The sequence below is a fragment of the Zophobas morio genome, unplaced genomic scaffold, assembly GCF_036711695.1.
Source record: "Zophobas morio isolate AGI-343-1 ecotype UQ-CSIRO unplaced genomic scaffold, CSIRO_AGI_Zmor_V1 ptg000012l, whole genome shotgun sequence".
NCBI classification, from domain to species: Eukaryota; Metazoa; Arthropoda; class Insecta; order Coleoptera; family Tenebrionidae; genus Zophobas; species Zophobas morio.
Window position 1 is genome coordinate 17356752 of NW_026972117.1, and position 14699 is coordinate 17371450.

General features: G+C 32.0%; 1 protein-coding gene across 1 annotated transcript in view; it reads left to right on the forward strand.

Annotated features, from left to right (window-relative positions):
• Positions 1-4063: 4063 nt before the first annotated feature.
• The window catches only part of LOC135128394 (uncharacterized), a 37690-nt gene continuing 27054 nt past the window's right edge, over positions 4064-14699 (forward strand). Inside the window, exons 1-2 of the mRNA XM_064055305.1 lie at positions 4064-4267; positions 5604-5756. Of these exons, the coding sequence (XP_063911375.1) occupies positions 4105-4267; positions 5604-5756 (316 nt within the window). The 5' untranslated portion in view covers positions 4064-4104. The remainder of the gene's footprint in view (positions 4268-5603; positions 5757-14699) is intronic.

The following is a 14699-nucleotide window of genomic DNA, read 5'->3' on the forward strand; positions in this document are numbered from 1 at the left end:
CTCCGAGAAGGTTTCACATTAAAAAAAGACATTTGGCGAGAAGGTTTTACGTTTATAAAAAAGACAGTTGGGACCCCCGAGAAGGTTTTACACAGTTAAAAAAGGCACAGTTGGGACCCCTAAGAAGATTTCTCAATAAATAAAACGCATTTGGGTTCCCCGAGAAGGTTTTACATTAAAAAAAAACGTTGTTACCCTTGAGAAGGTTTCACATTGTTTAAAAAATACGTTTGGCGCTCCCGAGAAGATTTAACATTTTTAAAAAAGGCACAACTGGGACCTCTGAGAAGGCTTCACATTAAAAAGAAGGCATTTGGGACCCCCGAGGGGGTTTCACATTTTTAAAAAAGACGGTTGAGACCCCTAATAAGGTTTCACATTTTTAAAAAAGACAGTTGGGACCCCCGAGAAAGTTTCACATTCTTGAAAATATACGTTTGGCGCTCCCGATATTTTACATTTTTAAAAAAGACAGTTGGGACCCCTGAGAAGGTTTCATTTTCTTGAAAAGGTACATTTAGCGCCCCCGAGAAGGTTTCACATAGTTAAAAAAGGCACAGTTGGGACCCCTGAGAAGATTTCACAATAAATAGAAGGCATTTGGGGTCACCGAGAAGGTTTTACATAAAAAAAAAACCGGTTGTTACCCCTGAGAAGGTTTGATATTTTTAAAAAAGACACTGGGACCTCCGAGAAGGTGTTACACAGTTAAAAAAGGCGCAGTTGGGACCCCTGAGAAGATTTCACATTAAATAGAAGGCATTTGGGGTCCCCGAGAAGGTTTTACATTAAAAAAAAAAACGGTTGTTACCCCTGAGAAGGTTTGACATTTTTAAAAAAGACAGTTGGGACCTCCGCGAAGGTTTCACATTAAAATAAGACATTTGGCGAGAAGGTTTTACATTTTTAAAAAAGACAGTTGGGACCCCCGAGGAGATTTCATATTCTTAAAAATATACCTTTGGCGCGCCCGAGAAGGTTTTACATTTTTAAAAAAGAGAGTTGGGACCCCCGTGAAGGTTTCACATTAAAAAAATATATATTTGGCCCCACCGAGAAGGTTTTACATTTTTAAATACAGAGGAACGTATTCTCACCTTTTCGAGAAAGTGAGGTAATTTCATCAATAAAAAAATTTGTTATAATAATAACAATAATATGTACTTTATTTTCCAGCGGGTTTATACCCAATAACTGGAAATATATATTAAAATAACTAAAAAAAAATCCTATGAGTGCGAATACAAAGAAAAATAACGTACGACGTCATAAACATAGATAATAGGTAATGCGAGAGAAAAAAAGGAAAAAAAAGGAAAAACACGACGTCCGGTCCACATACATGACCCGTAACCACCTTACGCTAATACTATTAATATGTATACCGTGCATTATGTTTTTGCGAAAATTTGGACGTTTAGGGAAATCACACTTATAGGAGTACATTACTGTATAAAAGTTAGCATTTTCTGAAATGACGTCATCAAATCGTTGGTGGGGCTGACTAGCAAAATTTTAGTTAGTATTAAACCATCTGCATGATACTTCTAATATATGTAGAAAATTTGACAACAATCGACTCAGCAATTTTGGAGATTTCGTGTCTAATAAAAATGGATGCAGACAGACAGACAGACGGAAACGGGGTCATGAAACGTCGAGAAAATATAAAAGTAGCCACTCGTCCGATGGACTCGATTACTATACTTCCTTAGCTTACGCTCGGGAAGTAAAAACCAATTGGAAAATTATATTTAAATAAATAACATTTTCTCTCAGTGCTAATTTGGTTTCGGAAAGAGTAGTGGTAAAGCGAGTCATACTAAAACTTTCAAAATATCAGAGACTGAGTTTTGAAAAAAAGAACACAAGTTATAGCAAAGAGGGGTTTTTAAATCTTTTTGATATCTTTGATTTTAATCCCACAATACCCTAAACTCAGTAGTACGAACCATATAATCTCCACTCGTAGTCATGCAGTTACAGAATTGTAATAAGTTCTTATCAATTACACTAGATGAGTGTAACGCAAGGGTTACTACTCGGGCTATTTATATTCATAACTTTTAGTTGTGATTTTTGACGTACGCGAAAGTGATTTAAATACTTCTAGTTCTAGGTGCGTTGGTCTTGTGAGAAAATCTGTCTTAATTATTTGATCATTACATTAATTCAAAAAGTGCAGAAAATAAAATCACTGGTGGGATTTACCAATCGGTAAGATAAAATGTGTGTTTAAAATTATTATTTTAAACCCAAACACATTTACATTTCTCCTTTTACTCTGTGCCTTCTGTTTAATGCACGAATCATTAAGAAGTGAAAAAATTATCAACATTGGAAACCAAAAACAAGAAAAAAAATAATTAAAATTGTTTATAGAGAACTTCGCTCTTCTCTGAAAAACAACGAATATCCCATTTGTGTTAGAATTAATTTACTTTTCAATTAGGATTCTGTTATAATTAACAAAATAACTCTGTTTCTGTATTTACTTTGTAGAATTATCCAGTTAAAAAAATCATACTACTGAAACAAATAATTAAAGTTATCATAAATAATGAAATTAACCTAGACAAAATTCCGCGGCCTTGTATCTTGAAAACGGATAGAGATATTGAAATTCTGTAAACGCTGTTGTTTTTAGCTGGAAGGGTAAGCCATTTTAAATTAATACAGAAAAAATATATGTTAGTATGTTTATTGTACTTTAAGGGCGAGGAAATAATAATGAGAGAGAGGAAAATAATTAACATTGATAAAAACTTATTAGATATGCCAAATTATTTCATCCGAATGAGCCAGTGAGGAGCCATTAACGTTTGAGTTCTTATTGAAATAAACATATTTATTAAGTTGTTAAATAACGAATTGTACAATACAACAACTTCTCCCTTAACCTCCGTATTTTCTAATATCAATCTAGAATAAAAGAACTGAAGAAATAGGACACAATACATTGAATAATAGACCGATATATAAAGCTTAATAGCAACACTTATCCTTTAAATTCTAATTTCCATGAGCACATCACAACACTCACCTTTCAGTTTAAGCCCAAAACTTTTTAACAAAAATAAACCACTTAAACAAACTAAAAGACAGAGCGCACACGCTCTGAACAAAATCAAAACTGACCTCAACTGAACTCCTATGCGTAACATGAAAAATGAACAACGCTGATAGCATGTCATCAGAGATTTTTTGCAGAGTTTTTATTCATCGATGCAGCGCACAGTAAACAAATCTTAATTAAAATACTCCAACATTATTCATTAGCAGAACATAATTTTCGCGCTGTGTGGATGAATACGAAATTACGAATTTTACATACAATTTGTGAAAAAGAAATTAAAAAACTCGATTTAAATACGTCTTTCGAAAATATTGTATTTTTCGACAGTTAATGACACAACAGAGAATTAAAATTTTTTCACTACTTCTGCCAAAATATTCATGTAAAATAGATTCATACAGGGTGTTGCAACAGTCAAAGGATGGAAAGTGAAACATCGTAATTTAAAAGCATTTTCAGCATACTGAGTGTTCCGTTTAACTTATACAACAAAGCTGTATGTTTACTTTCGGAGCGTAGGTTAGAAAAGTATTGGCTACTTTCATGTTTTGTCGACGTTTTATAGTCATAATCCCCAGAATATAAAAAAGTTAGTCGAAGTTTATTTCGGCTCGTCCCAGAAACAAATCCCGCGTCTTTGAAAAATTATGAAATATGATTTTCTGTTACAATCTCCACATCTGAAATTTTATATAATTCTCTCATTGTTATAACTTCTAAAAAAGTGTCCCGGTTTCCCTGCTATTTTATTATACTTAAAACAACCGAAAAGTAGAATTGTAGGTTCTGTTTATAAGTTAAATAAGGTGCAGCAGACAAAGAACCAGAAAAATATAATTGCCTGCCATCTCTTCCACTCGAGGAGAGACCGTCACTGACTTGTGATGCGATTAAAGCAAGCAAGTGGAAAACGAGGCAAGTTATAAAGCGGCGTACTTTTGAAAACGTGTTCACTTCGCTGCGAAAGACCGGAAGGTGTAATTTTGCGATATTTGTGTTTTGATATTTTGATTCGTTGATTCTGCGGTATGTATTTGGTTAATGTTTTTGTTTGGCTGGTGGTGTTTGCGTTTGCCGGGGGCGAAATTTTGCAAAATCCGCCCAAAAAACTCAAGCAACGGAGTTTACTGACGGATGTTATGAGGAGTAATGTGGTGAATCCTTTTCTGCTCAATTCCAGGCAGGGACGATGTAAGCAAAAAATGTTTTGTTATTATTTAATTAATTGTCAGGGGAAGGTATGATTTTTTTCGTTGCCTTAATCAAATATAAATATATTGATCTGAATCTAAAAACATATTATAGGCTCACTGTTATTTCGTACTAGATTTTTTTCTAAAAAATTTTGTATATTAAAATGAAGCCAACATTTTGGTATTAATAAACAATGTAGCTTTGGCAATATCCTGAGTTGTTCAAGTATTAATTTACAAATGATATTAAAATATACAATAAGAAGTATAAAATTTAGGTACAAAAAAGTTATACCAACCAAACTTGAGACAGTTGAGAAACTCATTTACCTGGTTCAGTGCACAACTGTGAAAAATTCGATGATGTCTATCTAAGTGCGAAATTATAAACGTTGATATTGATTTTCGTTTTTATTAAATTATTAATCACACTGCTCCATAGTTACGAAGTAGAAACATGAAGATTTTATTATTTATGTGTCCGAATTGAAAGGGCGCAATTTGCTAAAGTGGAAATTTCATTCAATTGGCACAGCTTTGTTGAAAATTTGACTGCAGTGTCATAAATATATTCATCCATCAAATTTTCACTTATTAAGACTGCAGCAACATAATACATATTTGTGTTCAATAAATAAAAGTAAACTTTGTTTTCTTGACGTTTATAAAAAATTAGATCACCCGTTTCCGTGCTTGCCCGAATGGAACAAAGATTCTATGATTTAGACGTGCATTAATACAATATCAATGTTTACTAATTCCTGGTCTCAGTTATACTTCGTTATCTATGTTTTATTATATGCAACTTATTTTTGGTTGAGCAAGAAGAAAATGAACTGACAAAAAAATTCTCGTTCTAGAAATTACTACAAACCAAGGGTTACAAATTAGAGTGTTTTCACCAATGAGATTTGACGGTCATAAACCCTCGGCTTGGTCTTTTAAACAACTCGTAAAGTGAATTTTTCATGTGTAACTTACTTGTGTTGTGTGACGGTATAATTTAAGAACAACAAGGATGTCAGTCCAGAATGTCATTAAAAGAGTATAATTATCTTAAATCAGTTAAACGAATCTGTGAATTAACTGTGTCAGTTATCTATCATTTTGACATTTAGATGTTATCATATATATCTATAGTATGTATAGTTATTTAAATAATACAGTAGCCACAAATTAACGGCCAATATTAATATTCATATATTTAAAGACAGATATACCCGCATGCATACGAGACCAATTTTTATTTTTACATGCTCGCTTTAGTTTATTTTTGTCTTGAAAATTTCTCCTGGAAGTACAATAAAACCTAAAATAAACAAAAACATTTTCAGTTTTATCCCTCTTCACATTCGTTCAGTTCAGCAACCAGATCTGCATGGGAGCCACCGGAGACAATGGCACCTGCGTTTCCGCCCCTGAATGCTCCCAGAGGGGCGGCACAGCAAATGGTCCGTGCGCCGGTGGATTTGGAACGTGTTGCATGTGTGAGTGACCAGCCTTAATTTTCCCAACCAGACTACTAGAACACAATCGAGTTACAATCACTGAACAAATTGCCGGGCTTTTTTTAAAGCGAACGTTAATTTTAACGAGATTTTCGGTCTTAATGAACAAAATATGTCCGGGTAAATTAATGTCGTTGAAGGAATTTGCATATCACTGGCATAGTGTAACTCATGACTAAAGGTCGGAATTATATGCAGAAAAAACATCTAAGTATGAATATATATATGCAGAGAAATTTAGCATTATATGCAAAAAATTGCTAAAATATGCAAGAAATATGTGCAAAATATGCAATAAAAATAACTTTTTTCACACATTAATATTTTATTCATTTCTTATAACACTTATAACTTAGATAATACATATTTGAACTTAAACTACTCATTACATATTAAAACTAACTAAAAAAAAATTGTTAAATATTATCCTTTCACGATCTATAAGTAGTAAAGTAGGCGTTGATATTTTTTCTTTAAGTTGGATAAACTGACTTGATGATTTAGTTTTTTGTCTGTCAGTAGTCTGATTGACATTTGCTTGGAGCTCGATTGTCATTTTTCTACTTCATTTATTTGATCAAAATTATTAGACGCAATTTTTTAATCAAGCAAACAAATGTTTTAATTTTGTCAGCATAGATAATAATTTGTGATTGTGACAGATTCACAACCATAACACAAATTACCAACACACTATCAAACAGATCCCAGACATTAATCAATGCATATCATTACTTGGTCTTAATACCCGTAATGATAGAAGTAATTTCCAAAATGAAATTGAAGACCAATTTAAATTAACTTTCGAAACATGTTTTAAATTAAAACCAAATGATAGACATTCACTTCCCCGCCAGTGTTATTCTAAAAAGTTTCTGGCAATTGTAGAAATAATGAACTCCTTCATTTTACCAAAATATCTCACAAACTGGATCTCTTTTGAAAAACTTCATACAATTATTTACTGTGCAGTTTAACTTGTATTCAAATTAACATATGTAAAGATAACATAATAAATACAAACACCAATCATATACCCTCCACCCCTCATTGGGAAACACGGTTAAATTATAAAATTAATAACATTAGAAAACAACTAGGTCAAATAACACAGTACCTTAGAGGAGTTAAAACACCACATATCATGACATGTATGCATTCGATACTGACCAATAATAATAATTTTCATCAAACTGATTACGATGATTACAACACAACACTATCCCAAATTAAAGATACCTATTACAAAAGCTTTCCTTATACAGCAAAAGACTTAAAAGATACAAACAATCACATCTTAGAAAAATTCATAACACTAAATTTTTAAACAACGAAAAACTATTCTATCAACATTTAACTAATTCAAGCAAAACTCAATTATCCGGTGAACTTCCAAGTTCACAGGATGTAACAACATTTTTGTTAAAACTTTGGTCTCAATAATTTGAATTTAACCAATCTGCCAAATGGATTCCTCATATATCCCATAAACTATTCACAGTTACACCAATGAATGATCATCAGATAACACTTGCCGAATTAATAAATACTATCAATAAAACACACAACTGGAAATCACCAGGACCAGACAAAATCCATAATTTTTGGGTAAAATTGTACATATTCATTTACTACATCATTTAAATCAGTTCCTTCATAACCCATCCTCCTTTCCAACATTCTTATGTTATGGTGTAACATACCTAAAACCTAAAGATAACGACACAAAAAATCCATAAAAATACAGACCTATCACATGTTTACCGACAATCTATAAAATATTAACCTCATGCATTACACAAAAAATCTATTAACACTGTTTTAACTCTGACATCATTAATGAAGAACAGAAAGGATGTATTAAAGGATCCTTTGGTTGCAAAGAGCAATTAATCATAGATTCCATGATCTGTGAACAAGCTAGAAAAGAAAACCGAAACATATATACTGCTTTTATTGATTATAAGAAAGCTTACGATTCTGTCCCTCATTCCTGGCTATGCAAAATTCTGCAATTATACAAAATTGATACTAAAATCTACACTTTTCTCAAATGTTCCATGGACTTTTGGAAGACAACCCTCCAAATAATCTTAAATGGACAAACAATTCAGTTAGATCCAATAATGATCCGAAGAGGAATTTTTCAAGGCGATTCTCTTAGCCCGTTATGGTTCTGCTTAGCAATAAATCCCCTCTCCGATATCCTGAACAGCTGCAATTATGGGTTCAATATAAGAATTAACAAACAAAGAGAAAACAGAATAAGTCACTTGCTGTATATGGATGACATAAAAATATATGCAAGTACACAAAATCAGTTAACAAACCTATTAAATCTGACTGAACAGTTTTCCGGTGATATTGGTATGTGTTTTGGTATTGAGAAATGTAAGACCCAAGCAATCAGAAAAGGGGTTCAACACCAAGTATCACATATAACCCAGAATAACGAAATAATCGAAACCCAAGAACGAAATCTTACATACAAATATCTGGGTTTCTGTCAATCCTCCCACATCAATCATACCAAAACGAAAACACAGTTGAAAGATCAATACCTAGCGAGATTAAAATTAATATTGAAGACACAGTTAAATGGAAAAAATTTAATGAAAGCAGTAAATACATTCTGCGTTCCACTGCTAACATATTCTTTTGGAGTGATTAAATTGTCCAAAACTGATCTTGAAAATTTAAACATCGCAACAAGGAAAATCTTCACACAGTATAGAAGGCATCATCCAAAATCGTCCATTGAAAGATTCTCATTACCAAGACAGAATGGAGGAAGGGGTTTCCAGAACCTAGAAAACTTATATCAGAGACAAATCTCACATCTGAAGAAGTATTTCTTGAAACGAGCAGAAAGAAATGAAATGTTTCGCACCATCACAAAAGCAGATTTGAATCACACACCCTTAAATCTGTCGAACACCGAAGAAATCCACACCCCCCACACAATAGACAAAATAATAAGTGGGCTAAAACAAAAACAACTACATGGAAAATTCTACAAAGACTTAGAAGAAACTCATGTCAATAAGATGTCATTGATTTGGTTAAAAAAATCAAGTTTGTATGCCGAAACAGAAGGATTTGTGTTTGCTATTCAAGACCAAGTAATCAATACCAAGAATTACAGAAAATACATCATCAAAGATCCGAATATAAGAAACGACTTCTGTCGCCTCTGCAAAGCAAAACCTGAAACGATCCAGCACATAATCTCCTCCTACAGCATCCTGGCACAAACTGACTACAAAGTTAGACACGACAACGCAGCCAAAATCATTCACAAAGAATTAGCAACACTTATGAACTTAATCAAAGATATGACACCCTATTACACTTACATTCCATCTCCTTTCCTTGAAAATAACAAATACAAATTATACTGGGATCGCACAATACTTACAGACTTGAACATTACACCTAAATGACCAGACATCATACTTATCAAAAGACACACGAACGAAGCCATTCTCATTGACATTGCTATTCCTAACACAAACAACATTATTCAAACATACCACACCAAGATTTCAAATTATCTACAATTATCGATATAAATGAAATCCATGTTGAATCTTAAAAAAATTTCAATTCTACCCCTAGTTATCTCTAATGTAGGTGTAGTCCCAAATAGCTTAGTTGAGAATTTAAAGTCTTTGCATTTGAATGATTCAATAATTGTCAAAATTCAAAAAGTTGTTTTGTTAGGAACATGTCATATAGTTCGTAAGTTTCTCGAACAGTCTGATCATGTCAGTCAGATTAGATTAGCACCAGTAGGTCAGAGTAGTGTAGGTCACTTTCCAAGTGATGCGCGGATAAATGATCGGTAGTTACGCTAGACTTTTGGGGATGGGGTGAGATTAGAGAATAATAGCAGACTAATTTGTATGCTGTAATTCTAGAATCTCAAAAGTTGTTTTGTTAATCTAATCAACGCATATCATTACTTGGTCTTAGTACCCGTAATGATAGAAGTCTTGCCTGAATGCCGGTCATTTCCGGGTCAGTGGTGGGTCTTAATATAATAATAAAAAATTGCAATAAAAAGATGTTTTTTGCAGTTTCGAAAAGACAGGCCCGATCTTTCTTTCGACGAAGTAACGAGGGTCTCGAACATATTTTTTTAATGTAAAAATACCCTGTAAGATATTTTTTAATTTTTTTTCTCATAGGTGGGAACATCAATTGTGGCGAAAATTTTATCAACAGGGGACCAAAATTTAAAAACATCACTATCTGGCAAGCGAAAACCAACGGATTTATTTACAAATTATATGTTTCGGAAAGACCTGCAACGACAAATTTGGCAACTTAATGAAGAAAACGAATATTTCACTGTAGATACTCTTTTGGCATATTCTAGGGAACAGTTGGAATTTAAAGGGGGGCGAACCACATTATACAAAAGTCAATGGGTTATAAACACAGGGAAGTAAATGGTTGCAAATTTCTATGTGAACAAAAACATGTCGTCGCAGCCGAAATTACTTTTTTGAGAACATATTTACAGTTTCTAAATTCTTGTAAAAATTTGACTTTCGTGTAATTGGATGAAACATGGATCTATCAAAATGGTGCGTCCATTCGTTGCTGGGTGCACGATACTGATTTAAAAAGCAATCCCACCAAAATTAAAAGTGAAGGATCAAGGTTTACTATTCTCCACGCGGGTTGTTCAATGGGGTTCTTGGACGGTTGTTACAATTTTTTAAATTCAAAAAATAACGATAGAGACTATCATAAAACGATGGACGGGACAATTTTTCAAAATTGGGTGGTTAATCAGCTCATTCCTGCTTTGGCAAAGTTGAACCAAAAATGTGTGGTGGTTTTAGACAATGCACCGTATCATTCGGTTCAGTTGGATAAACCACCCACTTTTTCTAGTAAAAAGTGTGAAATGAAGGAATGGCTCTTTAAACATAGTGTTGAATTTGACAAAAAAATTTCGAAGAAACAGTTGTAGGATTTAATTAAACCCTTCAGAAACAATAGAAAAAAAGATATTTGGTAGACGAGACATTAAGAGAAAGTTCTTTGATTACGTCCGTACCATTGTCAATATAATCCAATTGAAATGGCGTGGGAATTTTGTAAGAACTATTACAACAAGCATATAAATTCTCAACCTTCATTAAAAAATAGGGTGGAGAATTTATGGCTTGAGGCACTTTCTAAATGTACTCCAAGCATGTGGCAAAATTTTTGTAAACATTGTGAAAAACTTATTTTGGCAGATTGGGAAAAAAATATGGGAAATCTTTCGTACGAATCTATACCTCCTTTCATTATTTCGCTAGGTGAATCTGATTTAGAATCTGAATTTGAAAATGACTGTGATGATACAGATTTTCATACCGAAATAATGGAAATGGAGTGAATTGTGGCTTGTCGGGGGGTGATATTTTTACGCATCTTTCGTTCTAAATTTACCAAGGTGAAAAACTACCTGACGTACAGCAAAATAAGTATAATTTTAGTTAGATCATTCACGTTGTTACTTTGCACCAAATTTTAAGCATTTTCATTTTTTTTGTAACTCTTCATGGACCTGGAGAAGGCGTATAGTAACGTTCTTATTAATAGGCGTTTGGAAGTACTTAGTAAAAGCAAATAAAGAGCACTTACGTAACCATTAGTAATAGCTATATAGATAAATCATTTAATTTAAGACATGAGATATGTTTCAAAAGTGCTAAACCCATCAAAGCACTAGAGCAAGGTTGTTGTCTTTAACCAACCTTTTTAGTAATCTTAGAAAAGTGAAAAAAGAAGTTGGAAGATATGGAAATAGGCTGTTCACAAAGATCGAAATTTCCATTTCTAAGAAGAGTGGACGAGCAGAACGAACTGATGATTGAGAATTAAAAATGGGATGCTAAATGTGGCATGCGACAATAGTCGTATGTAGAACCCCCATTCATATAAAAACAATGTTTAAGAGAAATTTTAGTGTTTGTTCCTTACATATGAAATAAACACTTACAAAAAGCCGAATAACTGTTTTAAATAGCGTAAAGTTTTATGCTTTCTAAGAAATAGATACCGTTAACTTGGTCGTTGCTACTGAAAACTGAAAGTATCGTCAACAATTTCTGGCATATTTTTTAACCTTTAATTTAATAAAACATAACCTGACGAAAAAAGTTGAAGGAATTTTTATTCTTTTGCATCGAATACCAACAAACTCGCTAGATTTACATGGCCAACCCTACTAACTATATAAAGATCGTGAACGGATAATATGCAGAATATGCAAAAATATTCTATTCATTATTATATTCTATTATTATATCATTATTATCATTTCACAATTTGAGTCCTAGACCAAATTTAAGTTCGGCTTACATCAGATTACTTACCCTACCACATAACGAAGTTGAAAATTTGTCCAAACTAAAAAAGCATTTGTCTTAAAATCCACTCTTTACGTTATGTTCATCACTTTGGCCGCAACAATAACACGACGAAATGGGTTTTATTTTTCCTGCTCTGGTGAGCATACAATCAGCGAAAGTTTTAGTGGAGCCCATTGTTATTAAGCTCGTTATAAACAACGTTTTTCCACAGGCGGCGTTCTGAATTATTTCGGCGTTTCAGAATGAAAATTGCATTTTTAATTTGCTCGCTGCCAATTTTAAATCACTATTACCGCGTAGATAACGACCTGGATTTGCCAACGAGTGTTAAGACGAGTTCATTTGGTTTCCATCTAAAGTACGCTCCTGCTTTTTCTAACTCAATCGTTTTGAATTTTCGTGGAACGGAGACAAGCTTGTGGCAGGTAATTAAACACAAAATTTAATAAATTATCTTTTTTAGAATTATTACACCGTTTCATCTGCTTAAACAAACGCTCGTTTATCAAAAGCTGATTAAATATTCAGGACAACAGAAAGAAAATAAAATTCGTTTCGCCGTGTTGTTTTATATGCCTAAGGCCATAAGTCACCCTTTAAAGTTATTTAGTTAAAATGCATCCAACAATCATATTTCATTGTATGTGGCAGATATTACAGCGAGTGTAAACTGTCAGGAAACTATAAATTGAATATTCTTTAGTTTTAGCATTCATAAATAGATAAAAACGTTGGCAAAGTTGAAATGTCGTTATACTTCACAACAGCAACATATTCTAATCAAGTTCTGTCAGAGCTTTTCCCAAGTTTTGTCACACGTGTGAGTGTTATTTATAAAGTTTTATGTGTTTATGTACGTACCTGCAAGTAACCTTTTTAGTATTTTTGTCAAAAATGCATTTTTAACGAACTAACAGAGAAAATTTAAAAATTGTTGCATTCAAAATTAAAAAAGGGATTTTATTAACACTATTTAGAATGGCAATGAGTTGATTTGTTTCTGAAAGAAAATTAAATAAAAACTTTATTGATTAGTAAAAGGTGAAATTAATTATTTAATTATTAAATAACAAGTTTGTTTACATCTTAAATTATATAAATAAAATGTCGTTTCTAATTTCAAACGAAAAGTATCTTTAAATTGAAAATAGTGATTGGAATTATCTGTAAATTATGTTATAACAATTAACAAAGTCGATCCGTATTATTAGAGTTCTTCAAATTTGTTTGTGATTTCAGTGTAATCTTTGTTTTCACTTATCGAGCGTAAGCTAAGGAAGTATTGTAATCGATATATATATGTTATCAATATATAAATACCGATTATTGCCAAAATTTGTATCTATGTTAGATGATAAAACGCCAACCAAAATTTCTCTGCTCATCCCCATTTATAGTGGAATGACGTCGTCTCCAAATTTTATAAGAGTGAATGTTATTTAAATTTTATAAAATAACGTACCCTCCATTTGTGGTTTATGAATACCTATTGATTTTGTACTTTAGGCAACCAGATTTTCGGAAAAAATTGTATAACAACATTTTACAATAATTTAACCTTAAAATTACAAAATCGAATGCTTTGCAATCTTGCAAACATTTTAAGGATATCGGAAATATTGCAAATCGTTCATCAAAATTTATCCGTTTATGCCCGCCATGTTATCTTACAATTTGGTGAAATAAATGTTATTGAAATGTTAAAAAATAACATAGTCTTGAAGTTGTTGTTTATGAATTCCTGTTAAATTTTCATCCTAGATATTGAGTTTTTTCGAAAAAAATCAAAATTGTAGATATAACAATTTTTCGATTTCTCAATTATTCGAATTTTCCATTTCTGGATTTTCTACTTCCGATTTCTCAATTTTTCATGATTTCAATTTTTTGTTGTTCATTTTTTCAATTTCTGGATTTTTCAATTTTTCCATATCTGAATTTTCAAGTTTTAGATTACTCAATTTTTCGATTCTTCAGTGCTGCAATTCTTTATATTTTCAATTTCTCAGTTTTTTCATTTCTTTATTTCTCAATTTTCCGACGTTTCAGTTTTACGGTTTTTAATTTTTGTTTTTTAAATTTTCGATTTTTCGAATTTCGATTTTTCAAGTTTTTCATTTTTCAATTTTTCGATGTTTCGGTTTTGGGATTTTTAAAAATTTTGATTCTCAGTTTTTTGATTTTTCGTTTTTTTGATTATTCGATTTATTGATTTTTTTTAGTTTTAATTTTTTCGAATTTTTGACTTTTCGATTTTGGTCTATTTTGATTCCTTAATTTTTCGATTTTTCGACTTCTCAAATTTTTTATTTCTCGATTTCTCGAACTGTAGATATTTTGATTCCTTAATATTCCGGCTTTAGAATTTTCGATTTCCATTTTTCTATTTTCCAATTTCTCGATGTTCTGATTGTTCAGTTTTTCGATTTCCTATTTTTCGTTATTTCATACATGGAATTTTTTAATTTTGCGATTTTTAATTTTTTGAAAAATAGCATAAAAATTAAATAAACGAAAAACTGAAAAATCACAAAATTGGACGAAA